Here is a 26,358-nt window from a genome sequence, read left to right on the forward strand (position 1 = left end):
TTAGTTTCTGTGTTTCTGTGTTTTCTTCTCTCTTTTGAGCAATACCTGGGCCCCTCAAGACAATAGGCTAGTTGGAGTCCGATTACGCGTCAAGCTTAATATGAGTCGATATATGACGCATTCTCGGATTTATATGACTTCTTTAATCTTTATCCCTTCTGATACAAAAAGAAAATGAGCAGAAATAACATTCTCACTAAGTAGTTTCGCATACGTACTTGGGCTTCGTACTCGGGGCCTCGGATTGTATTGGCTCGGAGAATAAACACAATGATCACAAGTACGTTACATTGAGAGTATGAGTATCTTTCATATAATCTACTCATATTCACTTACACTCTAAATAAATGTGCGTATACATAGTCTCTGGGTAACTATATATATACACTTACAAATCAATACAAATCAGTCCAAATCTGCTTAGAAATCCGGTTCCACTTTCAAGATTCCACCCTGCTCTTCGTATAAAAAATCCTCCGTACTTTGTGAAGTTGCGTCTTCATATCCACAATGGCACCATTCGGCACAATCTACTCCTATCTGCCCAGCCCTCGGGTCATGAAGGTATGGAAACCTCTACAGCCCCTACAGCCCTACTCCGTAAAGTTAACCTCCCCCCCTAGGCCCAGGCTGCGGCCAACCTGAATGGCTTGGAGCTAGCGGTTCCAGAATTTGCCATGGGCAAGACCAATCGTACCCCGGAGTTCTTATCCAAGTTCCCTCTGGGTAAGGTGCCCGCTTTTGAGGCTGCCGATGGAACAACCCTGTTCGAGTCAGACGCCATCACCCAATACATTGCCGAGAGCGGTCCGGCCGCCGATCAGCTCATGGGAGCTACCCCTGCCGAGCGCGCCACCATCCGCCAGTGGATCTGCTATGCACAGGGTGAGATTCTAGACCCTGTGACGCAGTTGGCGCTTTGGCGTCTCGGCATCCGGCCCTACGATGAGAAAGTCGAGGAGACGAACCTCGGGCGTCTGGAACGCTCGTTGGAATGTCTGGAGACTCACCTCAAGGATCGCACTTGGTTTGTGAACAACGATAAGCTCAGCCTGGCTGATATCACAGTTGCTGCTGCCCTGGTCTGGGGGTTCTCCTTAGCCATCGATGCTGAGATGCGCCAAAAGTTCCCCTCGGTGATTACCTGGTACGAGCGGTTCCTTGAGGTCGAAGGCATCAAGGAGGCCTTTGGTGAGAAGAACTACGTGGATAAGCGTCAAGGTCCCCAGGCTTGATGCTCAACATGACGATATCAAATAGCATTAGCAGCCGAAGAATTAACATATTATATTCGGTTTCACCAAACGCCTAAATCGTAAAGAGCCTACAAAACCACGCTAGAATATCATCAAATATAAACATGGCGTTCAAGCGTGCCCAAGTGGAACAGTACATATGGGCAGGAAGACATAAGATGCCCCGCAGCCATCTCATCACAGACGAGCCATCACGTTGCCCTCACCTCGTACCGTTCCCATCGCCCGCGCGAGGTTTCGGCTAGCCCAATCGGCGATCGCCATGTTAGTGATCATTGGGTTCACACCGCTAGCGCTAGGGAACACCGACGCATCCACAACGTACAACCCGTCCGTGTCCCAGACTTGACAATCCGGATCTACCACACCTGCTTTAGGTGACTTGCTCATGCGGCAGGTGCCCATCTGGTGTGCGCTGGCAAAAAGCCCACGCTCCGGGTTCAAAGGGGACTTCCGACGAAGCTCGGCAATCCAATTCTGCAGGGCCGCATCGTTGGTGCCCTCAGGGGCCTCGGGGTCTGAAGCATCTGGCCGGATGAATGGAGGAAGGTCACGGTAAGCGGTATGGAACTCTGTGGCGCCTGTGATGTACGCAATCTTGGCGCTGGCTATTATGGCCTCCACAATGTGTTTTCGGTCAAACGCAGAGACAGTATAGTCAATTCGGCAGCGTCCATCAACGGGATCCGGGTAGACACGGCCAGATTCGCGGTCTTTGGTCAAGGTGATAAAGCCAGTGCTGCGGCGCAGCTTCGCCGCCCACAGCTTGTACTCCAATGAGTCTCGCCAAGGGAACATCGGAATAAACAAGGAGGGCATCATTGAGAGAGATTCGATCTTCACACCATGTCCATCCCCATCAAGGTCCTCAAATTCATTGACAACCGTTGTCAGTGCTGAGCCTTCCCAGGGGCGGGTCTCCTCATCGAAGACAGCACCAGCTGCCATAACTGTGTAAAAAATAGTAAGTGCCCGTTAATATACGCTGTTGATGGAATTGAACAGTTCTTACCTGGGTGAAGATAAAGGTTTCGGCCAATCTGAGGATTCTTCAAGCCACTGCGCAGTAGCAGAAGGGGACTTTGCAATGTGCCAGCCGATACAACTACTTTCTTGGCCTTGATGATCACCTTACGCTCGATGGCCCGAACACCACCGAGCTCCAAGTATGAATCGCGCGACTTCCAAGTTCCTTGCACGCCAGAAGCAACCTTTCTCCCCTTGATGTTGGTGAAGAGCACCTTGTCGGCACAGAAACCTTCCATAAATCTCGCGCCAGCCTGGGCAGCGTCCACAAGATATGACTCCGTTGGACCTTTCTTCCCCCGAAGCGCATCCCAACGTGCAATACCCACAGTAGTGCTCGCCGTGACCCGTGTTTTGGGGCACTGTTTTGGCAGCATAGCCCAGTTTCCTTGCGCCTTCAAGAATCACCCGATTCTGGCGGTTATGCTCAACATGGTCCTCATTAACACCCATGCGATCACAGACCCGGTCCAAACTTTTCTGGAAGTCAAGGGAGGTGAAGAAAGGTAGACCGGTATCTGCCCATTGCTGTCGGACATACCCCTGAGTCTGTAGAGATGCCGACCAGTTAATGGTACCACCACCGCCCCACGTTGAGCCGGCCAAGACTGCCATCGACCCATCATCGGTGGAGAGTGTACCTCCGTTCTCAAACATGTTGGTAAATCCCTCGCTCGGGCCCATGGGGAAGGTGTCGGACGGATACGAATAGGACTTTTCCACAACCAGCACTCGATGGCCCGCTTCGGCTAGGTTCTTTGCGGCCACGCTACCACCGCAGCCACTTCCCACGATAACAACATCGGTTTCAATCATTTCCGGCTGATCCCCAGAAGAAAATTGCAAAAACTCATACTGGTAACCGTCGGCGGGCTGACCATGAACAGGGATGCGTGGGAAGCCCAGAACTGGACCTATGGTTGGACTGGTGGTAACCCAGCATTTTTTGACGATGGCGGTGAGTCCTCGATAGATGGCGCGGAGAGGGGGCAATCGAGAGGTGTCCCATCCACGCAAGACCTTTTCCCGGAATTCTACCGGTTGGTCCTGGATCGGAGTGATTGAACCCGTCATGATCAGGGAGCCGGCACGGGTATTGAGCGCCGTCATAATCAAGCCAAACCCATTCCTTCCCTCATCATGCACCTGGTTGCCCAGAAGTCGCTCCACTATGGCCCGAAAGTGCGGGTTCGAAGAAACATTTTCTTGCAGATATTGGGTGGCAATCTTCACGGCATCGGGTCCAGAAATCAACGTTGACAAGTTCGATACGGCAGCATTCCACTCTGCATCTGAAATCACTCGGTCGTTTGATGACTTGACAGTTGCTGCAGTGTGGATGGAGGGCACAACTGCGTCAGCCAGCGCATAGAGGGTTTTCCACTGCAACTCCGAGAAGTAAGTGGCCGAAGGCACTGGCGGAACCGGGACATCCCTTGGGGTGTATGTGGACACATGAGTTGCCATGTTTGCAAGAACCAAGACAAAGCCGTAGATCAAGCTCCGAAGGTAGAATGGTGAGAATGAGAATGATTGTTGAAGCAAAGAGAGAAATAGGTCCTAACGAGTTATAACACTAGCTCGACATGGTCCCACTATACTTATTTCAGAGCGTTCATCTTAAAGAGGGGCGTTCATCATGCGACTGTCATGCTCAGCGCAACCCGAAAGAACCCAAATCCGGGGGTGGAAAGCCTCGGTTAAGTGGAGAGATGAGCATGGCTTTGGATTGTAACAGTGGGTTCTTGGAATCTCCTGTCAACCAATTAACATCGTATAAATCTCCCATGGACACTTTCAAATTTCCACCAGATCTCCCCCTCTTTTTTCGAAAGGTTCGAAAGGTTCACGGACACTCATTAGGAGAAATTGCCGAGTTCCAGTGCCATGTGAGAATTCCATGGGAAGACGTATCAAGTTCAAGTCTTCAAGGCTATATATCTGCAACTTTCAAGTCTTTAGATCTTCAAGGTTGACTGTATATACACTTGCGTAGATAGTTGTAAATAGTTGAGTAGTGGAAGTTGAAGCCGAAGTCTTGTGGCAGGCAAAATGTCACTTCTCCGCCTACCTCCTTTCTCATCGCACAATGGATACACTCTCTAGCAAATGTAATCTGCCTCCAGAGAAAGTCTTCTCTATCCAAATTGGTTCCGAAGTATTTCGTCTCTCGGGTGCTTCAATCGCCTCTGATGGTCGGTAAACCGTGCTCGTTCCCCTCTAACCCTGGAACTGACACTGACTTCCCAACAGCTCCATCCTACTTCTCACGCTTCTTCGAGGAGCAATTACTCCATCAAGATGCTGCCAACATCAGGACCCTTTATATCGATCGCGATCCCATGACATTCCGTGAGATCGCTAGGCACCTACAAGGTATGAGAGTATATGGACAAGCACAACGGGACGGAAACTGATGGGCGCAGGTTACCATGTCCGCCCTCAAGATGGCGCGCAATACGTGAAGTTATTCGCAGATGCACAATTCTATACATGTGAGAATCATTCATCTTTACCCTTACCACCAGAGAGTAATTGCTCACCCAACAGTACCCCGATTGATGTCCCAGATGTTCGAGTCCGAATGTTTCATTCAAATCGGCGACCGCCACTTCCAGATCCCTCGCGATATCTTCTCAGGTCCCGGTGACGCTCCAAATTTTTTCACTCTCGGATTCGCCGCCTTCTTTGCCTCACCGACTGAGGTGTTTCCAGGCCTGGACCGCCAGGGTCTCTTGCGACCTCCGGCCATTGTCCCCCCAAGCGTTCCGAACCGATCTGCGGATGTCTTTGATGAGCTCCTACATCTGCTACGCGGGTATCCGCTACATATTAGAAACGAAGATCATCGCGCTTCGCTCCTGCGCGACTGTCGTTACTTCCATCTGCGCGGTTTGGAACAAAAATTGATCCCACATCAGATAACGACGAATCCCTTCAGCCAGCGTTTGGAAATCGTCATCCGGCTCGAGGATGTACGACCATCTGGGATTCAATTTACCTTCGACGCGGTTTCTGGGTTGCCTACAGTGGGTGGAAATGTCACATACATGCGCCCATTTGTAGACGAGAACGCCGCCGATCTGGTTGTGGAGATCGGCGACGAGTCTAGTCTGATCCATCGGGGGAGCATGCGTGCTGACTTTCTCGGCCTTTCCAAACAAAGAATTTCCAGCCTGTTGCAGACTCTAGGGAAAAAAATGAAGTTGTCTGATTCACATCCGCCATTGGGCCAAGTGCCAATCAAGGTCCGTGTTGACCGTGAAACTGATCTCACAGTGGATGGGGAACAAGACCCTCGGCATCTGATGATACCGAGAGTCAATGCCGAAGCTGGCACTGATTGTGTGCCTCCAGCTAAACGTCCACGAGTCGATGATACGGACGACGGGCTCTGTGTTGTACGGACAGGACAATGGCGATTGCAAGTGCAGAAAGGGTCTACCGGGGCTTACGAGGTGGTCCTGGTTGCTGTCAAATTGGACGTATATACCAGCTCGCAAGTTCGAAACAGGTCACGGAAATTCCTCTAGTCGCGTGTATGTCTGCTTCAGTCCTAAACTGCATGATGTGCCGGAAGACTTCGATGTATCATATCGAACAGATGCCCTCGGGAATTGTTGCAGGCTCAGCAAACTTGCATTAATATAATTTTGCTAATCGGAGAATCCTCCCCATTCTTCATCGTCTGCATCTTTTTCGTCTTCCTCGCTTTCATCGCTCTCGCCCTGCTCACCGTGGTCGTCGTGCTTGTCGTGCTCGTCATTTCCACGTTCCTTCGCCGGAGCGGCCGTGACAGCAAGCCTAGGGTCACGAATGAATCCAGCGACGAAAAATCCTCCCAGACCCTCTGCGTCACCTTGCCAAGACCGGATACACGCTTCCAGTGCCTCGTCAGAGAGATCTACCGTGCCCGATGGCCCTGTCTCTCCCTCGGCCGGCTGCTCCTCGCGCACACCTCGCTTCTTCCATCGACGCAAGCCATCAGGCTGCTCATCGCGCCGCAGGAGGCGCCAGCCACGCTCCCTGGCAACCTGAGAATTCAGAATGCGAGCCACAACACCCTCATTCTCAACCAGGTGAATCGAACAAGTACTGTACGTCACATGGGTCGCATTCGGGAAACGTAGAGCGTGTTCAACGATCCGTGCTTGAATGCTTGATAGTTTGGTCAATCGCTCCGGGTCAATCGTTCCATCCGGAATATCATTTTCATCTGTGGGCTCTGCCTGCGGAGTTCCCATAGTGGCTTTCGACTGCTCAGCACCTACTTCGTCGTCGTTGTCCGGGCGCTTTCTTTTCTTTCCATGAGACTTGGGCGCCTTGTACGCTGCCGGGGCAGGGAGTGTAAATTGAGGGACATCGTCACGGCCAATGATTCCACTACCAGAGCAACTGGGATCTAACAACAACCCAGTAACCTTTTCAAACTGTTCATCTTCCGGGTCAAGGGCCAGGAAGTCTTGACCTTGCAGCACAGTGACCGAGTCGGCACCTGCCAGACCAACCATTTTCTGCAGCGTTCTGGACCGCATGGTAGATGCATCCATAGAAAAGATTCTCTGGTTTCTGTTGTTGCTACCCTTTTGTTGTTTAGCCAGAAGCGAAGCCAAATGCGTCGTCTTATTCCCTGGGGCAGCACACCCATCAACCAAGTCGCCCTCCCATGCATCGCTAGGCCCACGGTCACCCAATAGGAGATATGCTGGGAAGCAGGACGCTTTATCCTGGAGAATGATTTCGCCGTTTTTGTAGGCCGAGGAGGCAGTGAAGTCTGCGCCAAAAGGCACGGCCACCAAATCCGGAATGTTAGGATCAATGAACAATCTCGGCTCTGGCTTTCGGTTTTCCAGCTCGTCTTCTGGGGCCAATTCTGCCAGACTGTCTACTCGACGGTAGGACTTGAACGTAGTGCTCAGCTGGTCTTCAAGGGTAGTGCGAATGTTATTGATGCGCACCCAGCGCGGGTAAACGAAATGGCTGGTTCCATCGGCCAGTCGTTTCTCACGAATAACAACAGCCTTGAATTGCTCGACGGTGGCGCAGCCACGACGAACACGGGCCTTAGTGAACTCAGCCTTTAGCCTGGCTTTATGGCGCTCCACAGTTTGGCGTAGTGTGTGGGTTGCTGGAGCGGCAATACCCTTCTTCGCGAGTAGGTGGTCATGGACGAGGAGAAGAGCAAGGAGTGGAGAGAGCTAAATAGAAATCACTTAGTCAGTCAGTAGGAATCTCGAGTGGTTTCTCTAGAATTATCTCACTTTGCGCTCCAATGCGAGAATGCCTGATTTGTCAATGACATCTGCCAGCACGGTGTCCCATTTAGCAGCCTCGGTGATCAGCGCATAGACCTGTGCTGGAGATGCGCGCAGGTTTCGAGCACTGTAGATCCGGGACTTGAACGAGCCGCCCGAGGAGGGTGCGGTCAAGATAGCGACCGCATCAAAATAGAGGGACATTGGGATATTGGAATGTTGATCGGAGAAATTGAAGATTTTCGCAAGTCAAATTGATGATATTTTGACGTTTGTTCTGTTTGCATCTGATTGCATACAAACTGGAAATATGGGACTATACAACGCTGATGGCTTATTATATTGCCTTTTGGTGGTGATAGATTGACTACGATAAGACCATATTTTCTGTTCATATGATATTCGAACCCAAGGATGTGTAGTGTTCATTGGTTTGTTGCTGCTCTAGACGGTATCTATATTTATGTATCTCGATCCGCCCCTCTGCCATGACCTTAAAGCTCATTCTACTTCCCAAATCTTCACCATCATTACCATTGAAAGCCCCCGACACCCAATACTCCCTTAGCAAGCAGAATGGCACCAAAATCAAAGCTTAGGACCTCAATACAGCCTCCACCAGGACCCAGCGCAAAACTAGTACTCCCACTCGAAGACACTAGCACCAACACCAACCCCACTATCTTCAACGATGCAATGATGATTCGAAAGGCCGTCTTTATCGACGAGCAGCACTGCGCTGCGGATTCCGAGATCGACAGCGACGATGCCCGCAGCTGGCACTGGGTACTATACGACAACTCCACCGCAACCTCCACGCCTGTGGGGGTGATCCGCCTGGTACCTCCACCACAGGCGCCTCACACCCATCTCACGGAACCACAAACGGCAGTTGGGCAGGGAGCTCTTGAATACGACTGGGCACACGAACCCTGTATCAAGCTGACGCGGGTGGCGATCGTGCCGTCGTTCCGCGGCCTCGGACTTGGGCGACTATTGGTGGAGACGGCATTGGAGTGGGCGGCTGTGCATGCGGCAGATATAGACGAGGCTGTGGCGCACACTGCTGCGAGAGTCCAGTCATCTGTTACTCCGATCCCGTGGCAGGGTCTGGTCCTTGTACATGCTCAGGTGGATGTGGAAGGCATGTATGCTGGGCTTGGATTTGAAACGGATCAGTCGCTAGGTCGGTGGGACGAGGAAGGAATTGAGCATGTGGGTATGTTTCGGCGGGTGGTTCTGGATAAATAGGGATCTACAAAGATTTTAAAATATAAAATGGGATAAATATACTCAATATACTCTACGAGTGGAGAGAAAGTTATGGTTCAATATCAATGGATTGAACTAGGTCGAACGGAATCGAACTAGATATCATCTAGGGAAATTGCAATTGCACATTCCCTCGAACTTGGATCAGGGACCAGTAAACGAAGAAAAATCAAATGAGATGGCCGCGCAACAAAAAACCGACGGGGTATCCTGATCAACGCGAAGCAAAAGAAAAAGAAAAACAGAAAGCAGAAAACGCAGAAAGCAACCGGGTCGCTAAGGACCAACGAGATTCCTCTAGACATGATGCAAAGCCATAACATGGCTGCAGAAAACAAATAAACAGGGCCCAGACCCAGGGCCTGTCGGAAACGCCAAAGCCATGGTCGCCAATAAAAGAGGAAGAGCGGTCACACATAAGCATGTGAGATGAAAGAAAAAGAAAAGAAGGATCAAGTGAAATGTCGAGCTGCAGCAGTCCGATTGGCCAGAGCAACCGTTGGGAACAGTGCACTTAGAAAGTGCTCCAATTCCAGTCACGAGGAACGGAAGCAGCGACCTCGCTTGTCTGGCCCACGCTAGGCTCGGAAGCCTGGTCGGCATTTACGTCTTCGGAATCGGGAACAGAGACGCCAATCTGCTGAGCATCGATGGTGTTCTGAATCTTGTTCAAACGGGTAGAGCGGCTCTCTTCCCAGCGCTGGTGTGCGCTCCAGCACAGATCGCAGGCGCGGGAGGGGACGCCATCGGGGTGGAAGCGAGCATCCTGGTCAAGGGGAACGAGATGAGGCGTGTGGGAGGCGCAGAAGATATGGCCACAGTGACGGCAGTGGTGGCGACGCAGAAAGATGCCGAAGGAGGAGCGGCAAGTGGGAGAATCACAATTGGAAGAGGCAGAGTCAGCCTGAAAGAACTCGAGTTAGCAAGCGTTGTTATCTAAGACAAGGATCGATGTGATTAAAGAAGATGTGGCTGGAATGTGACAGGGCTGAGGCGGTGGACTGCAGCACGCCATTCCCGAGGAATGACGAGCTCACACGACATTTGTTTTTACAAATGCGCAATCCAAGCCATTTCCAATCCCTATAAAGGTGCCGAAGTAAGGGAAAAAAGGGAACTTGTTTTTTCTTCCCGCATCTTGAGATACTCACTTTCCAGTGTGTACGGGTCGGAAGGCCGGTCACCACACCCAGGTGTTCATTCTTCATCCACTCATGCTGGGCGCTCTGACTGATTTCGCTGGACTGGCTTTCCATTGTGGAGCGACGGCTGATAGGTTCGGATTCCTCGTTCAGACTGTCTAGTGAGCCATGCACGCTGCGGGGTGGGGTAATGGGCGACGATTTCTGGGGTCGCTCAGTGGGTCGGAGAGCTGCAGGGACGTAGAGAGGACCCTTCAGAGGACGCAGCTGGCGCGACTGCAGAGGCAGTTGGTGCAGAGATGCGGTAGCCATACGAGGAGAGGTGGGGGAATTATTGGAGGGAGTGTTGGTGGCGGAGTTGGTTGGGGAGGGCTGGCCATAAACCGAAATTTGGTTGGTGGACGGGTTGGTCAAAACGTGAGTGGCCATGATGGACAAGATGGAGGAGGATGATCAGGGTAATTGAGAAGAGAGGTTCAAGAGTACTTTAAAAGGGCTCGGAAAAAGAAGCAGATACCGAGGGGCAAAAAGGAGTTCAAATAACTGGAAGTACACCCGGGGAAGAGGCAAGAAAAAAAAGGGTGGATTGTAAGTGGCCGAGGTTGGTGGGGACAATATTGTGCACCTGGAGTACACAATGTGGATTGAGTGGAGATTGGTCGAGAGAAGAGAGAATACAGAGAGACGGAGTAGAGAGAGAGAGGAGAGAATAGAGATCAGGAAACAGAAAAAGAGAAGGGAGACTGTCCAGATTGTCAAGATTGTCAAGGAGGTGAAGGTGAAGCATACTACTCTGTGATAGTGTTACCTTGGTATGTACGGAGTATTGAGTATTGATGGCCTTCTACTTTTGGGTACTTGGTGGCGGATACTACATTTCCGCAGGGGCCAAGTAGCGCTAAGTACTCCGTATTCAGCCCATCTTTTCCTCTCTACCTTACACTGTACTTTTGTTTTTATATGAAATCATAATCTGGACTATACCACTTTCTTTTGACCGCCACTTCCTAGGATTCAGACCGGATTGATGTCGGATTTTCGCACTTGAAACCCGGGACTTGATATTACCCCGTTTGAGATTATCTTTACTCTATGTACGGGGTAGTCATCAGACTATATGGATTACATTATATAATTGATATGCTCTGTACTCTGTACTACTCTGTAGTACTTTATAGTACTCTATAGTACTCTGAATACTCTATAGTAATCCTTCATACTTGACACTATCAAATCAGACCAAATCCAACAACGTTCATTTGATTCCCCAAAAATCAAAATCAAAAATGGGAAAACGGGAAGTCCGTAGGTTCACTAGCGTAGCGCTAATGACCAATCAGGCTGTTCGTGGCGTGTCTTCTTATCATTGAGTGGTGATTGGTCCGTGGAGATGTCGAGTACCCTATTGGCCCTCTATGGCCGGAGCCCCGCGGAAGTCTGCGGGCAGGTGAGACCGACCTCGGGAGGTAACCAATCAACTGGCAGGGAATAGAAATAGAATTAAAAAAAAGAAAAAGAAAAAGAAATTAGCGTAGATGGAAATGAATTTAATTTCAAATCCAATCTCAAAAAGGTAATCATCCAGAAGGCGCTTGCCGAAGTGGTACTCTTCGGTATCTCTGTATCTCTGTATCTCTGTATTTTATGTATCCCATTTGTACTCCGTGTATTATTCACATCCAAGTATGGTTCCAAGGTTACTATATAGACCGTGGTCAGATCTATAGATGTTGTATACGGAGTACACGACAGCTACATAACAGAAGGTAGTATTGTCTTGAATCCCACATCTCGGGACCAATAGGCTGTAGCTGCAAGGGGACGGGATCCGGGGAAACTGATTAAAATAGCCGCTTGCAGGTGTTATATACCCATGTCGTCATGACTTCGATAATTATTATCATCCAACTCCCCTTGGAAAAGATTCCCACATCATGAAGCTGGCGGTCTTTAGCGCCAAATCCTACGACCGCACCTACCTGAACCAGGTGCGGGAGCAACACTTTCCGCAACTGTGCACCATCGACTATCATGCCTTCGCCCTGTCTGAGGAGACCGTACCGCTAGCCCAAGGGTGTGATGCAGTCTGTGTCTTTGTTAATGACACTTTAGACGAGCGTGTGCTGAGAGCCCTCCATGCCTATGGGATCCGTGCTATCCTGCTCCGCTGCGCAGGATTCAATCATGTCCATCTCGCAACCGCCGAAGAGTTGAACCTCTTCGTGGCGAATGTCCCGGCATACTCCCCGGAAGCCGTCGCCGAGTTCGCCGTGGCCCTGATCCAAACTTTGAACCGCCAGGTTCACCGCGCATACAATCGTGTGCGCGAAGGCAATTTCAACATCGAGGGTTTGCTCGGGAATACCCTCCATGGTAAGACCGTGGGGATCGTCGGTGTGGGGCGCATCGGACTTGCAGCCGCGCGCATCTTTCAAGGCTTCGGGTGCCGGCTCCTCGCGCACGACCCCTTTGCCGGCGAAGAGTTCCGCCAGTACGGAACCCTAGTGGACCTTGACACCCTGTTAAAGGAGAGCCATATCGTGACGCTGCATTGCCCCCTCACGGAGAGCACGAAGCATCTCATCAATGAAGAGACACTCGCACGCATTCGACCGGGTTCCTTGTTGGTGAATACCTCGCGCGGTGCACTCATCGATACTACGGCTGTCATCCAGGCGCTGAAGGCGAAAAAGCTGGGCGGATTGGCGTTAGATGTCTATGAAGCCGAGGGCGAGCTTTTCTACAATGATCACTCGGGAGAGATCATCGAGGACGACGTGCTCATGCGCCTGATGACCTTCCACAATGTCCTGATCTGTGGCCACCAGGGGTTCTTCACACGTGAGGCCCTCGAAGAGATCGCTGAGGTCACTCTCGGCAATCTGTCTGATTTTGTCTCGGGTCTCTCCTGCAAGAACACCTTGGTCACCGAGGGACATACAGCAGCTCGCCTTGGCTCGGAGCCGGTGAGACTCTAACGCAAGCCGACTCTAACGCAAGCCCACGAAGTATATCTGGATGTGAAGCGTCCATGCCTTGATATTTTGACCAATCTACCAAATTGAACACTCTCTACCGAGATATTATCCATACTATGTAGGTAGGTAGATTTTCGAGCATAGACCCATATCAAGACATCAGGATTGATACCAACCGTGCAATGGACGAATGTCCTGGAATTGACCCTGAACTGCTTGCCCTGCCCGAGGAAGGAAACGATTTCCATGGACGATAGGTGGGACCTCAGAGACCACCTGCAATGAAACAAACGATCTCCCCAGCACGCAGACGGAGCTACTCAAGGACCCATCCAATCATTCCAGGTCGAATCACTTACTTCTCCCAGATCTCATCCCCGTACTGACGTGCCGCCATTGCCAGTTTTGCTCACCGTATTAGGTCGAGGGAACTATCTTACCGAAAGAATCAAATAAGCTAGATCATGTGGTAGAACCATATATCAGTCTGTCCATGACAGATAATATCGGAGGGCCCCTATCCTGCGCGATGATGGGAACAACACTAGCCATGGCCTCCAGGACGACTAACCCAAAAGTTTCCGTGATATAACATTGAAGGAACACATAAATAGACGCATATACATGAGAAAACGCAGACCCGAATTCTGTAGCGAACAGGATCTTTCTGCCTCGAAGAGTCCTAGGGAAGTAAAGATAGTAAATCCTTGCCCCTCATGTCCCCCGAAGAGTAGAAAGACATGCATTCAGCAATCATAAGACATGACACCAATATTTGAATGTTCGGGGAAACGTGCTTTTAAACTAAGGATATAATGTCACGACGGATCAATGGTCCCTTTATACGCGCTCTGATCTATATCTCTATGCACCTCCCCTAACCGCCCGCTGAGGATCGTTGCTTAGTAACCAGTCGCAGGTCGCGAGAACCCGCGTGCACTAGCTCAACCTTCTAGTGAGAACGCGCAGTTCGAATTTGGCTGCGAGGCAAAACTGATCATGGGTCAAGAGGCATCGAAATGAAGACAACGCTACATGTTGGATCCCTCTTCTACTTTGAACTATCCCCTGGTGATAAGCCCTTCACTCTATAACAGGAGACAAGCTTGATTTTATACCTAGGTATATCTGCATAGCTGAGATATCTACAAAGCCTGCGATTCAACATGGTCCTGTATCTGATGTGAATACATGAGTAATTTATATATAACCGGTAAGACCTCGGTAGGGGAGACTCGACACATGTGGATAAGCTAGAAGGTATATGGAACTGCAAAGAATCGTAAAATATATGGATCTATGGAGATGGAGTGACCCCTAGCCTAATCCCAATGTGGCAGTTTGGGTGATCAAGATATAGATCTCCAAGATACTAGTACTCCGTAGATACTTTGTACATAGAACATGAACATCTTTCTATATAGACCTAAACAGCCTTCATAGAATCCCAAACTCAAAAGTTCCGCAGATCTCGGCCCTTTATCCCTTCTGGGAGACTTCCCAGGTTGGAAGCCTCGGTCTCGGGTCCAAGACTTGACATCATCCATGCGCGGGTACCTTATAAGTCGCCAGGTTCCCTTTGACACGGATCTTGTTATTTCATACTTTATATTCTAAGATTTGAACATTATGGACAACAATCAAGGTTGCAAGATTACTCTCTATTGGTAAGTTTCCCTCACCATCCCTTGAGTCATACTAAGTGACATTTTAGGCTCGAGCAATCTCGAAGTCACCGAATCCTTTGGCTTCTGGAAGAACTGCAGTTGAAATATGAGCTCAAGACCTTCAAGCGTCGCGCCGACAAGCTCGCCCCTGCTGAGTTGAAGGAGGTCCACCCGCTGGGCAAGTCGCCTCTGATCACCATCCAGGTACCGGGCGCCACAAAACCGCTAGTATTAGCAGAGTCTGGTGCGATTGTGGAATATCTCTGTGACCACTTTGGTAGCGTGCGACCGACGCTAGTACCACAGCGGTACATTGCCGGCAACGAGGACAAAGTGGGCGGAGAGACCGAGGAGTGGATGCGTTATCGCTACTTCATGCACTACGTGGAGGGTAGTCTGATGCCTTTCTTGGTGATGACTCTGGTCAACGACTGTCAGTCACCTTTGTGTTCATGAGATAAGCCAACATTGACATTCTCAATAGCCATTCGGAATGCCCCTCCATTCTTTGTTCGGCCTATCACCAATATTGTTGCCTCCCAAGTGGAGAATCAGTTCCTGACCCGCAACGTCGAGGGTAACCTCGCCTTCCTTGAGGAACAGCTCCGCACCTCTCCCGAGGGTGGCGAGTTCATATGTGGCAAAGAGCTTACTGCTGCCGACATCATGCTGAGCTTTCCAGTTATTGCTGTTACCATGCGAACACTGAAGGATGAGAAGAGCAAAGCCAAATATCCTCTTCTTGTCGCGTATGCCAACCGCCTTGAGAGACACGAGGGGTACCAGCGTGCCACAAAAAAGGTTGAGGACATTGAGGGAAAGTTCTCAGCCTCTATGTAATCCAGGGAGTTAGGAAAAGGCTGCGACGAATCCTCTGTAAAGCATATCAACGACCTGATAGGTCTTATTCATACCCTATGGCATCGATGTTGAAAATCCTGAGATATGTAGGACATTTGGCGGATGATCTCGGATATGCTTGCACACCTCCACAAACACGGAGACCGATAATGAGAGTATTCTACAAGGATAAATAATACATAGAGTCAGGAACATACTGACAAAGATGTTTTTAATTGCAGATGTACATAGTCTATGGTAATAAGGGTCCTTAAGAAGTGCCCAGGTGAGAGCAAACGATGATTACATCATTCAGCTGATTCATCATCATGTGACCTTCAACCTCAATCCCGGACGCTCGCAAGCGTTGTCGATTCTGTGTCTACGCTTCAACGCTTTCCGCAACAATGGCTGGTCCTAGCAAGTGTGAGTCTTGAGTACCTGATGAGTGTAGTGACCTCAATTGCTTACACATTCTCCAGCTTTGATCCTTGATCCGGCCCTCCAAAAATACTACGGTACATGTCCCCCTCAACCCCATCTCCCAAGATTTAGGATTTCGGATGAACCTCGCACTCTACGCTGGCACAAGCGTACCTGCGGGCTATCTGGAACAGCTCTTCAAATCCCGCACCCCGCGACATGATACATCTACGATTGAAGATTGACTAATGGACCCCCAGAACTCAATTCCAACCGTTACAAGTACTGGCGCTGGACCCCGCGCCATGCCATGATATCGTTCGTCTACATGGGTCTGATTCCCGGTATCCTTGGCTACGTTGCCTACAAGTACGAGGTATGGAATGGCCCATTGTGGTTAGATTGCAATTGTGGTCCAATCCCGCGCAGAAACACGCGCTAACAATATGCAGGGCAAGTTCGAATTCCGTGGCAAGCGCAGAGGAGATCCGATCGCCGAGTAATACATTTAGCGATGAATTTTATAATTCAGTTTCGATTTTGTCATCAAACCCGTACCGAGCAGCGACTCGCGACATGGAGAACTACACGCAGAGGTTGGGGATAGTCGTGTGTCGAGGGATTTTACCCGACAACTCCTTTTGTGCCGCCCATTGCGTGGGCCGTGTACTTTATTACAAGCATCTACCGCATGGATTTCTTTACTTTGTTGACTTTGCTCATGAAACTTGGCATTGACTTCCGAGGCTAAACACACAGCCCCAGATTATCTGATCCCCAAGACCGGTATCATCCATTTTAGTGCCTGCTTGTTGGTAAAGAAGACTTGTAATAGGAATTTTACGCGTCAGGTTGTCATGTCAGGGTAATACCTGGTAATACTCTACTAGTAACTACTACTCAACCTTTGGGATTTACGCTCCTATATAAAAAGGTGTCAGGATGTCGCATAGAGCTACCCAAAGATTGAGTATGTATCAACATAATTGTAGCATATGAAGAGACCGAAAAGACCCAAGTAATCACAAATTCAGCAAGGTTTCCTGGAGCATGGATAGATAAAATATTGTATATTCATCTCTTCAGCAGCGCTCGAATGCTGATGAGGCACACTATGCTTTGTGGGCTGTTTTTCTTCTGATGGTATTGATTCCATTGATCCTAAACTAGATTATCATACAATGATCTGACGTGGGTATTCATCGCCCTTTTGACATACTTGCTTTCGAACTGGATTTCTTGTGTTCTTCAATACGGTGCCCATCCACGACGGCCTCCGCGTCCACCTTCAGGCAATCGCTCACCACGATGCCAGTCACCTCGGGGCATATGGGGAGGTCCACCGCCGCCGCCTCCACGAGGACCACGGCCAGGACCACGACTATAGCCATTATCCCGGAACGCGCGCATGCCGCCTCCACCTCCGCCTCTGGGTCCTAATATCGGGCCTGACGCGCCATTAAGCGGAGGGGCAACCGATCCATCCTCAAGCGGTGCGAGAATTGCGCATTCAATGTAATCTCCAACGATAAACCGGGCATCCTGCAGGGGCCTGTCGGCTTCGGAACCCTGGAAACGGAGTGGCCCAGGGCGAGGTCGTTCTTCTTGCTTTTCTTCGTCATCGTCCGCGCGCAACGGACTATCCCTTGGACCAACAATAGCACTGCCTAAATCCCTGCTCAAGTATCGACCACGCGCATCGGGACCGCCCATTGCCGCACCCCGCGCGTCGGGGTAAATCAATCGGAAGCAGAGGCGGGTGCCAACGGGCGGATCAGGGAGTAATGACGGAAGAGCAGAAGTGAGAAGCTGCGAGAGCTCACGGAGTGTGCATGATTTCCATGTGTAGATCTCGAGATGTGGTGGGAGTGGCGTTGCAGATGCGATGGGCGATGTTGGATGAATGGCATTCGGTCCGCTGACCGGTCCTCCGCGGCGAGGTGGCACGGGAATGCTGTAATCGGACAGAGAATTGTAGGTGTTCACTCGGTAGAAGAGCTTCAAATGAAAAGGTGCAGTGGTCTGGCGGTTGATCGAGGGTTTGGGGCCCTCTCGCGATGGAGCGCTCATGATAGATGATAGGGTGAAAATTAGAGGTTGCAGTTCCCAGGACGGGGAAAAACAGAAGACAAAGAGAGATGCGATGACTTGAATGTAAATTGAAGCTTGAATGAAGGCCCTCACAGGTAAATGCTCTGGGTATTTTGGGTTGAAGGGAGTTGACTGGAAGAACCCCAAATGCGGCAGTCGAAAAGCTGCGGGTTCTCTTGACGCGCAGGAACATTCTTTTCCTTCTGCCTCCACAACTTCATCTTCCTCCTTTGACCCTAACTCCGCCTTATTTATTGTTTCTCTTAACTTGAGCTGCATTCTCATTATTCACGCAGCTTGCTGCATTACCCCGCTATCATGGATTTCGCCGCGTTGATGTCCAAGGAGATCTCTAAGGCCAAGGGTAGTGATGCTTCTAAGCCATCCAAAGATCCCGAAAAAGGCTCCCCCGCAGTGCCAACAAAGAAATACTTGCGACGAGGCGATGTCGAAGCTGCCCGCATTGAAGCCTACAACCAAGAGCAAGAGCGGATTGCACGCGAACGTGAAGAGCGCATGGCGAAGAAGCGCAAGCTCGAAGACGAAGAAGCGGATCGAAACCGAGAACGCGAGGAGAAGAAGCAAAGACTAGCCGAGGAGTCCAAGATGAGGAGGGAAGAAGAGGAAAGAGCAAAAGAACGTGAACGGCGGCGAAGGCTCGGTCTGCCTGAGCTGCCTGAGAACCCCCCGTCGACAGTGATACGGAGGAAGATATTGAAGAGGAGGAGCTTATAGCAAAACTACGAGAGATGAATGCCCCAATACAATTGTTCGGGGAGGACTATCGAGCCCGTCTTCGACGATATCGTCGTCTCGTCCAACGGGCCGCCATTCCTAAGAAGAAGGTGACCGATGGGCCTATTCCCACCACTTTGGAGCCTGTACCTGGTGGACAAATGATCATTCCGGCCAAGATTCCGAGAGATCAAGAGAATCGTCTATTCCTTTTCCGGCAGTTGGGATCTTATTTCAACATGGTCTTGTCAGAATGGGAAATGGCACTAGCAAAGCGTGACGTCTCGGTGCGGGAAAGTTTCCAGGGAAAACAAGCGTACAATGCGATGATCCAGTCACGCGAAAATATGACACCGTTGTTCCGCCTCTTCGAAAAAGCCGACCTGGAGGACGGGTTATTGGAACCGATCGTTGAGATTGTACACAAGGCGCAGCAGCGGCGATACGTCGACGCAAACGATGCATACCTACGAGTGAGCATTGGTAAAGCGTATGTTGGTCTCACCACTTTGGTGAATTTGGAAGTGACGCTAACGTGTCTATAGAGCATGGCCCATCGGTGTGACTATGGTTGGTATTCACGAGCGATCTGCACGAGAGAAGTTGCACCAGAGTGATCAACAGGCACACATTCTGAGCGACGAGATTACTCGCAAGTATCTACAGAGTATCAAGCGCTGCTTGAGCTTTGCGCAAGTCCGCTGGCCCCCGGAGGATCAATTGCAGATGATGGGTTAGCCATGTTGAGAATAGTGTCCGAATATACCCATAGCGTTTTGAGAAGAAAGACATGACATGTACATTCATCCATCAATTTGAAGTGGTCTCTTCCAATAATCCGGAGACCGTGACAACGCGGTACCCTCTGCGATTCAACTCCGGCAATACCTTTTGTAACATAGGCACCGTCCACTCTCTCCGATCGTGGCAGATAATGATACTCCCAGGCCTGACCATATTCAAAATATGACTGGCGTTCAATTTCCAAAATGGCACCTGCGGGTCATGTGGGTACACATCGCCGAGCACCAGCCGATATCCCAGTTCCTTCACAAGAGTTCTCATCCGGGTGCTGAAAAATCCCGACCCAGGGCGAAAGAGCCAATTCTCAGGCTGTGATGTGTTTCCTGCTGCGATATATGCTTCTTGGATGTTGGCATGAACTGCTCGCATCTGCTCTGCCAAGAGGTCGTCGCTGAGTGTACGCGATGGTTCATCATACATGGCATGATTGGCAAGTTCGTTGCCAGCTCGTACGAGATTAGCCAAGATAGATTCATGCCCTGGTATCTGGGATCCTATCAAGAAGAAAGTTGCAGCGGCATTGTGCGATTGCAATAGACGAAGAATTGCAGGTGTGTGTATAGAGGGCGCGTCGTCAATCGTCAATGCGACCACTTTGTTGGTTGTGTCCACGCGGAAGAGCACGTCGGGCCAGCGACGTTGACAATAACGAATGAGTAGAATTGGAGGTTTGTAAATGCAATATAATGGTATGATGAGAAAGAAGGTGGCGAGGATAGCTTGAAGCATGTTTGACTTATGTGGAGGAAGTTGTTGGGTTGAAGTTCGCGGGAGATCCGACCCAACTCTACACCAACTGGACAGTTTTACTATCTTTGGGATTGCATGAGACTAAGATTATCATTGTGCTGTTTCGTCTTGGTTTTCGATATTGATGTCGGGTGTCTAGGGGCTCTAGAAGCTCCATGCTAGTCATCAATAATACACACAACCGGTTAGGAATCCTCGAGACGCCATCATTCATATGGTGCCATCAGAGTATTTCCTAATACCTTGCTCCGGAATTCCTCCTCGCCAAGTGTTGTTGTGTGTGCCCAGGGCTTCAGCCGATTCTCTTCATGAATGGTACCAGCGAAGCATGAACTCCACTCCAGGCGAGGGAAATGGTTGGAGACATCTTGGATCGTCGATGGATGAATTAGATTGGCATAGGAGCCAGTGTTATCTGTTCGATGAGTTAGCCTATCATTTATTCGAGTGAATATTATGACAATTGTAGCGGAACATACCAAAGATTGTTGCCAGCTGAAGCAATTGACCAAGAGCTGTGATTTTCCCTTTTTCGCACAAGTCTTGATGTCGAATCACTGCCTCTGCCACGCTCTCTGCTTGATCTTTCGGGGCGACTGCGACGGAGCCTCCTACAAAGGAAGGGTTGAGATTCTGCAAAACCTCCAGCGCTTTCAACCCCCCAAAGAACTCGAAGCTCATTCTAGTGGCTTCCAAGTTACTTTGGGTTGTTCCGATGTCGTGAAGTAGGCAGGCAAGGAAGTAAGTTTCATCGGTGAAGGCCCACTCAGGGAACCTGTACCGCTTGATCGCAAGCCCAAAGTGATAGACACGAAGGGAATGATTGTATGTGGGTTCAGGAAGATGAGACTTTGCATACTCGTTGATCCGTTGGGCGAGAGGCGTGTCTGGAGCTGGGACCTCGGCCACTGTGATAGATGGGGCAGGTGTTGCTGGAGGATCTATTGCGAGAAGAGCAGCAGCTGACGATACAACAGCTGTGAAGCCATAGGCTGAGATTGGGTTATTGGAAGGACACATATTCTGCTGTTGAAAAGAGAGAAAGTAGACTTTCGAAAGTTGTCAATTTATCTAGGAATGCTTTGACTGTTATAGTCTCTCTCACTACTTTCCCCTTCTAAACAATTCAATCTATTGAAATATGTATTATGATCGTATTAATAGTAAATTGGTAAGCACTTCTATCATGGCTTTATAGAGATGTAACCATGACTCACTTGCCACCGAATTGCTGACCGGAAGGGGAAGAAGCCCTTTCGTATAGATGGCTTGAGCCACACAATTGGTGGAATTCAAGAGCAATCAAATATTCAACCGATCAATTATTTCACTATTTTTGGATTGAGGATTTGTGCTTTTCATCCAAAGCATCTCTGTATGTATACACATTGTTACGGAATAGTTCCAGCCTGATATTCGTCGATACATCAAGTATATTTACAACAATATTTACATGGATTTCACGTTATTAGATCAATTTGATCATCCAAATTGAATCCCTTGATTGTTAAAATTTAAGGAGATTCACTTGGATCCAATCATAGAATCTCAGCGCATTATAAACCCAAAGCTCAAACCACCTCCCCAGCAGCCCGCCGAATCGCTGCGGTGACTTCATCAGGCTTACTGAGGAATGGACTGTGCGATGCGTCCACCGACTCTGTTCTCATTCCAGTTCCATTTGCCGTTCCTTCAACCATTCCCTTTTGGACCACCAGGGGAATAGCAGCATCCTCAGTGCAGTACAGATAGGTACTTGGTACATCTTTCCAGGCAGCGTAGGTGCAAGGGCTGTGGAGCGTCTGATAACTATGAGGCTTCAAGGCCGCAATGGAAGTCTCAATCTGGACGGCATCACAGTCGTGGTAAAAGGTTTTCTTCGGGTTGGCAGGGTTGACTTCTAGCTTGTCGTCGCTGACGATAAACCATGGCAGGTCATTCCCACCGAAAGCGCCGATCAGGGAATCTCCTTCCTTGATGACGAAGGAGGTGCAGAAGAATAGATGAGAAACACCCCCAGTCAGACCATTCTGCTGCCGTGTTTTGATATCTAGACCTTTGATTGCCTCGCTTGCAGGCAAGCCACCGTAAGAGTGAACGATCAAGACGACTTCTTGCCCGGCTTCCGCTGCCCTTTCGATATGAGTGCGAATTTGTGCAACATCTGCATCAAAACTCAAGTGATGTTCGACAGGACCGACTGAGGGCAAGTAGACCTTGTCGGTTTTGTAGTTTGCAGCTTCGAGGCGTTGCACCACTGGATCATAGCAGTCAGGGCTATGCCATGCACCTGGAACGAAGAGAATAGTGGTGGACTCGGTCATAGTCAAGGAATAGAAAGAAGTCAGTGACTTTTGTGTTTGAAAATGGAAACTAGAGATACGTAAATGGAGGAGAGATGCTATATTTATGGGAAATCCTCGGGGGTAAACGTTTCCACCCGATATCGGGAATCATCATGTTGGAAGACATTTGGAATAGAGATCTACACAGGGGAAAGGAGCTAAATTCCCAGAAAAGGATGCAAAGGCACTTTAGTCGGCAACTGAAGGGGAGAACACCGTTATGACCAACCGGTTCCCGTTAGTATGTATGGGGCGATTTATATTAAGCGAAGAAGCCAAGAAACGGTGGAGAAAGGGGAGAAAAACGGCGAAATTAACTTAGAAGTGGAATTAGAATATAGAAAGAACATGGAACACGTAGATCCTATTCGATTTCTCTAGATTGTAGCGTATGTTGGAGATATGGGGATTATTAGGGCTCTGTGGTATATGCGGTATATGCAATAGGGCTGACGAACTGCTGACTGCACAAGGTAGTCATCTCGTATTTCGAGTTGCATTTCTCTCAATGCTTAACCTGCTACTGCATATTGCTATTGGAGGGGAAAAATAATAAGATAAGCTCTTCATAAGGACATTCTGTAAAACGAGGTGCTCACCCAAAATTCTTCCCTTTCACGACTGAACACGTATAGCTTCCTTCTTTCGGATACGACAAGATTGTAACATCCCCAAATGGTTTATTGTAGAAAGCCAAGCCCTGCTTATGGGCGCTGTCGCCCTCATTGCTTGAAAGTATGAATATCGAGGTTAGAAAAGAGAGCCATTCACTAACTTGTCCTAGTGCGATCAAGGATCACTATCGTGTACCCAATACATGCGGGTATAAGTGGACTGCCCTGGATACCGAGATCTATTGGACTGGAATTTTCGAGACCAAAGTGAGGATTTGATCCGCAAGTCTCAGCAGCCTGCACCAAAAAAGCGCATAGCCGCCACTAGCACCTCTAGGTCCAGCATCTCCACTAGCAGCGTTCAGACCGTGACTCCACCCAGAAACAGTCTTGTTTATCCAGTCCAAGAACCAGGAAAGGCTCATATCTTCGCAAAGTACATTTCTGGTGGTCTCTGTGGGGGCTACATGTCCTATCTGCTGCCTTTGATGAAAGGCACTCGAAATTCGCCGGTCTTGACCGCGATGGCCGCAGTAGGGTTAGCGGCCATGTCAAATATCCGTCTTTCTCCCCGAATGATGCTCCAAGATAGGAAAGAATATACGGCCGCACTATCACAGACCAATCAGGCGCTCAGAGACTCAGTTCTATCCAAGAGAGATGATACGCTAGCAGCTGTGATATTACTGAGCATGTTTGAGGTATGTGTGAAGTTGCTGATTTTCTTTATATCCCGCTATACTAATGTGAACCCTTGGAAGATAATGGCACGCAGCGATGGTTCAACTATAGAACGATGGATCAAGCACATGGAAGGAGTCATAAAATGATTGAGCATCGAGGCTCAGAACAATTGACTCGACAGGAGGGTTTGGGTTTGTTCACGAACCTACGGGCACAAATTGTATGTTTTGCACCACTTGGACTGGCTAATTAGCAAGATTCTCATCTTGTCATCTAGAGCATCAGTCAAATATACCAAGCGAAATACAGCTCTCCAATTACGACCCAGCTCACAGAAGACGTAAAGAGATACCGAGATCCAGACCAAATGGTCGATGATGTCGGCCGGGTGGTCATCCAATTGACCAATTTTTGCGCAACCATTAAAGATGGCAGTATCACGCAGCCCAGCGAGATCATCCGTCGGACTATGAGCCTTGACACCGACCTCATGTCAATACTCTTTACTGCGCCTCCCTCGTGGAGGTATCAAACAGTCAAAGTTCCGGTTATAGACGGAGAGCCCGTCACCCGCACCGTTTGGGGCGATAGTTACCATGTCTGTCGCAATCTTTCTGTAAGCGGTGTTTGGAATAATGCTCGCTCTGCGCGACTTTTGATGCACAAAATGCTGCTCGGCGCTGTGAATTCACTTGAAGATTCATCACCAGGGAGCAGCGGCCTTCTTCAACAGCAGCTTATTGCGAGTCAAAGTCGACAGATTGCGCACCAACTCGTGGATGATATCTGCGCCAGTGTGCATTTCCATCTGGGCTTGGGTATGGATGACACCTATGATTGGCAATCTTCTAGCCAAAACGCTGATAGTGCATCCTGTTCTGTCGCGTCACAATTGAGAGATACAGATGAGATATTTCCAATCACACCTTTACCATAGGACTCAATACCTAAATTTACATCAGCCAATAGAAGTTCATCTCTGGAAACAGTCGCAGCACACCTTGGAGCCTTTCTGCCCAACACGAACATGATTCATTCCGAGACTCATTATCCCTCGCCTTTGCCCCCTAGTTTTGAGGTACCAGGAGCCGGGGGCGTCACTCTGGCCTGGACTCTGTTAATTGCTGCAAACTCTGGATTTGCATCTCCTCCGCCACGCAAATGGATTATTGGTTGTCTCGAGAAGATTGGACATTCCATGGAAAGTAATAAAGCGTTGACCATGGCACAATCATTGCAGGATGGGATGGATTCCCGGGCATGGATGTCACCAGAAGTCTCTCCAAGCCATGACACCCTTTGGTGAGATGCTAGGAACAAGACCGAGGATATTGTGTTTTTTCTTATAATTTTGGGGTCGCATCTGTATCCGATCTCAGATCCATATCTTGGTAATCGGATTTATAGAGATTGAAAGAAAGAGGAAGAGCTCATCATGACTTTGGCAGATTTACTAAAAGAATACAAGTCAGAGATGTGAGAGGATTGCAGTGGCACACATCTTGCTCACAGTATCTCAAAGTCGAGTAGTAACAATCCACTACATTATAATCAAACACCGCCCATGTATGACAAATCGAGTCGTCCATGTTTCTACACAACAACTCAAACTGGGAGGAAACTGCCTAGGGTGTCCAGAAGAGAATCGAGGTGAATGGTGGAATGAGAGATGAGATTGGATAACCAAGGAGGCCGAATTGTAGAAACTTCATGTGAGGCTTTCATTCGAAGCACAAAAGGAAATATTCAATCAAGAACAAAGCAGGCCATATGATGGACTGTAGTAATCATAATATGAGATGATAGATATAGTTCAAAGCCTCGAATTGTGCAAATCCCCCATTCTAATGCAATCAATTCATCGAACATGATGATACCGTCTGGCAATTTACACCCCAGAGCTAACGCCGATATGCTGTTGACTATAAACCCCTAGAGCCACCGCTTGGACACATGGAACCTCATATCATGGAGAGCAATGAGACGCTCTATGATGACAGTAGGTTTCAATCCTTGATCGTATGGAATATCTCCTATTGATCGGGACTATTCATGCCAGTAATTGCAACCGACTGGTAGTGATCAACTCCAGGGCCGTGTACATCAGAACAGCAACAATTTCTTCAAATATAGTCATTACCAGTTGATTCATCGCCTCTCCGTCAACTGTCGAGAATTGGTGATTGCTCCCAAGGTCGCCAATCAAACTGCAGAGAAGTTGAAACGTGAGAAACGGCAGTGCAAGAAGCACATAGAAGAAGATCCGGGTTTGACTTCACAGCATCACGCCAAGATTCTGCACTGTAATCGTCCATAAAGTCCACGAGTGCAGGCTGCAACATAAACGGCCAAAGAAAAGGAGCATTGCAACACGGGTCTTGGTCTTGCCACTGGCATGAACTGAGGTATTTGAGGAGGCCTGGCCGGTTCCAGCGTTAATAGCGAGAAACAGGCGGGGAGATGCAAGAGTTGAACA

General features: G+C 49.2%; 15 protein-coding genes across 15 annotated transcripts; 8 read left to right on the forward strand and 7 right to left on the reverse strand.

Moving 5' to 3' along the window:
- Positions 1–510: 510 nt before the first annotated feature.
- Positions 511–1,235, forward strand: N7500_007597 (glutathione S-transferase family protein; the record flags this gene model as incomplete). The annotated part of the gene is made up of 2 exons (XM_056678741.1): positions 511–564; positions 624–1,235. The coding sequence occupies 2 exons, from the start codon at positions 511–513 to the stop codon at positions 1,233–1,235; spliced, it is 666 nt and encodes a 221-aa protein (XP_056529113.1).
- A 198-nt stretch (positions 1,236–1,433) lies between these two features.
- Positions 1,434–3,749, reverse strand: N7500_007598 (Alcohol dehydrogenase long-chain fatty; the record flags this gene model as incomplete). The annotated part of the gene is given in 3 exon segments (XM_056678742.1): positions 1,434–2,206; positions 2,269–2,677; positions 2,691–3,749. 3 exon segments carry the CDS (start codon positions 3,747–3,749, stop codon positions 1,434–1,436), a joined length of 2,241 nt encoding a protein of 746 aa, XP_056529114.1.
- Positions 3,750–4,371: 622 nt separating this feature from the next.
- On the forward strand, positions 4,372–5,815 carry N7500_007599 (uncharacterized protein; the record flags this gene model as incomplete). Its single annotated transcript, XM_056678743.1, has 4 exons — positions 4,372–4,477; positions 4,536–4,658; positions 4,709–4,777; positions 4,833–5,815. The coding sequence occupies 4 exons, from the start codon at positions 4,372–4,374 to the stop codon at positions 5,813–5,815; spliced, it is 1,281 nt and encodes a 426-aa protein (XP_056529115.1).
- Positions 5,816–5,938: 123 nt separating this feature from the next.
- On the reverse strand, positions 5,939–7,741 carry N7500_007600 (rRNA (cytosine-C5-)-methyltransferase RCM1; the record flags this gene model as incomplete). Its single annotated transcript, XM_056678744.1, has 2 exons — positions 5,939–7,480; positions 7,544–7,741. The coding sequence occupies 2 exons, from the start codon at positions 7,739–7,741 to the stop codon at positions 5,939–5,941; spliced, it is 1,740 nt and encodes a 579-aa protein (XP_056529116.1).
- A 372-nt stretch (positions 7,742–8,113) lies between these two features.
- On the forward strand, positions 8,114–8,788 carry N7500_007601 (GNAT family N-acetyltransferase; the record flags this gene model as incomplete). The annotated part of the gene is made up of 1 exon (XM_056678745.1): positions 8,114–8,788. One exon carries the CDS (start codon positions 8,114–8,116, stop codon positions 8,786–8,788), a length of 675 nt encoding a protein of 224 aa, XP_056529117.1.
- Positions 8,789–9,323: 535 nt separating this feature from the next.
- N7500_007602 (FYVE zinc finger domain-containing protein) lies at positions 9,324–10,380 on the reverse strand (the record flags this gene model as incomplete). Its single annotated transcript, XM_056678746.1, has 2 exons — positions 9,324–9,713; positions 9,961–10,380. 2 exons carry the CDS (start codon positions 10,378–10,380, stop codon positions 9,324–9,326), a joined length of 810 nt encoding a protein of 269 aa, XP_056529118.1.
- Positions 10,381–11,885: 1,505 nt separating this feature from the next.
- Positions 11,886–12,929, forward strand: N7500_007603 (2-hydroxyacid dehydrogenase; the record flags this gene model as incomplete). Its single annotated transcript, XM_056678747.1, has 1 exon — positions 11,886–12,929. The coding sequence occupies one exon, from the start codon at positions 11,886–11,888 to the stop codon at positions 12,927–12,929; it is 1,044 nt and encodes a 347-aa protein (XP_056529119.1).
- A 1,629-nt stretch (positions 12,930–14,558) lies between these two features.
- N7500_007604 (glutathione S-transferase) lies at positions 14,559–15,436 on the forward strand (the record flags this gene model as incomplete). Its single annotated transcript, XM_056678748.1, has 3 exons — positions 14,559–14,596; positions 14,644–15,029; positions 15,081–15,436. The coding sequence occupies 3 exons, from the start codon at positions 14,559–14,561 to the stop codon at positions 15,434–15,436; spliced, it is 780 nt and encodes a 259-aa protein (XP_056529120.1).
- A 407-nt stretch (positions 15,437–15,843) lies between these two features.
- On the forward strand, positions 15,844–16,362 carry N7500_007605 (uncharacterized protein; the record flags this gene model as incomplete). The annotated part of the gene is made up of 4 exons (XM_056678749.1): positions 15,844–15,862; positions 15,919–15,954; positions 16,120–16,235; positions 16,312–16,362. 4 exons carry the CDS (start codon positions 15,844–15,846, stop codon positions 16,360–16,362), a joined length of 222 nt encoding a protein of 73 aa, XP_056529121.1.
- A 745-nt stretch (positions 16,363–17,107) lies between these two features.
- Positions 17,108–17,929, reverse strand: N7500_007606 (SAP18 family protein; the record flags this gene model as incomplete). The annotated part of the gene is made up of 1 exon (XM_056678750.1): positions 17,108–17,929. One exon carries the CDS (start codon positions 17,927–17,929, stop codon positions 17,108–17,110), a length of 822 nt encoding a protein of 273 aa, XP_056529122.1.
- Positions 17,930–18,268: 339 nt separating this feature from the next.
- On the forward strand, positions 18,269–19,423 carry N7500_007607 (mRNA splicing protein PRP18; the record flags this gene model as incomplete). The annotated part of the gene is made up of 3 exons (XM_056678751.1): positions 18,269–18,611; positions 18,662–19,175; positions 19,231–19,423. The coding sequence occupies 3 exons, from the start codon at positions 18,269–18,271 to the stop codon at positions 19,421–19,423; spliced, it is 1,050 nt and encodes a 349-aa protein (XP_056529123.1).
- A 72-nt stretch (positions 19,424–19,495) lies between these two features.
- Positions 19,496–20,218, reverse strand: N7500_007608 (chitin deacetylase CDA4; the record flags this gene model as incomplete). Its single annotated transcript, XM_056678752.1, has 1 exon — positions 19,496–20,218. The coding sequence occupies one exon, from the start codon at positions 20,216–20,218 to the stop codon at positions 19,496–19,498; it is 723 nt and encodes a 240-aa protein (XP_056529124.1).
- Positions 20,219–20,445: 227 nt separating this feature from the next.
- Positions 20,446–21,259, reverse strand: N7500_007609 (cyanamide hydratase; the record flags this gene model as incomplete). Its single annotated transcript, XM_056678753.1, has 2 exons — positions 20,446–20,654; positions 20,719–21,259. 2 exons carry the CDS (start codon positions 21,257–21,259, stop codon positions 20,446–20,448), a joined length of 750 nt encoding a protein of 249 aa, XP_056529125.1.
- A 551-nt stretch (positions 21,260–21,810) lies between these two features.
- Positions 21,811–22,563, reverse strand: N7500_007610 (alpha/beta hydrolase; the record flags this gene model as incomplete). Its single annotated transcript, XM_056678754.1, has 1 exon — positions 21,811–22,563. The coding sequence occupies one exon, from the start codon at positions 22,561–22,563 to the stop codon at positions 21,811–21,813; it is 753 nt and encodes a 250-aa protein (XP_056529126.1).
- Positions 22,564–24,024: 1,461 nt separating this feature from the next.
- Positions 24,025–25,188, forward strand: N7500_007611 (uncharacterized protein; the record flags this gene model as incomplete). The annotated part of the gene is made up of 3 exons (XM_056678755.1): positions 24,025–24,102; positions 24,160–24,700; positions 24,845–25,188. The coding sequence occupies 3 exons, from the start codon at positions 24,025–24,027 to the stop codon at positions 25,186–25,188; spliced, it is 963 nt and encodes a 320-aa protein (XP_056529127.1).
- Between the last annotated feature and the right edge of the window lie 1,170 nt (positions 25,189–26,358).

Source organism: Penicillium coprophilum, assembly GCF_028826855.1.
Source record: "Penicillium coprophilum strain IBT 35676 chromosome Unknown utg000005l_segment0_segment0, whole genome shotgun sequence".
NCBI lineage: Eukaryota > Fungi > Ascomycota > Eurotiomycetes > Eurotiales > Aspergillaceae > Penicillium > Penicillium coprophilum.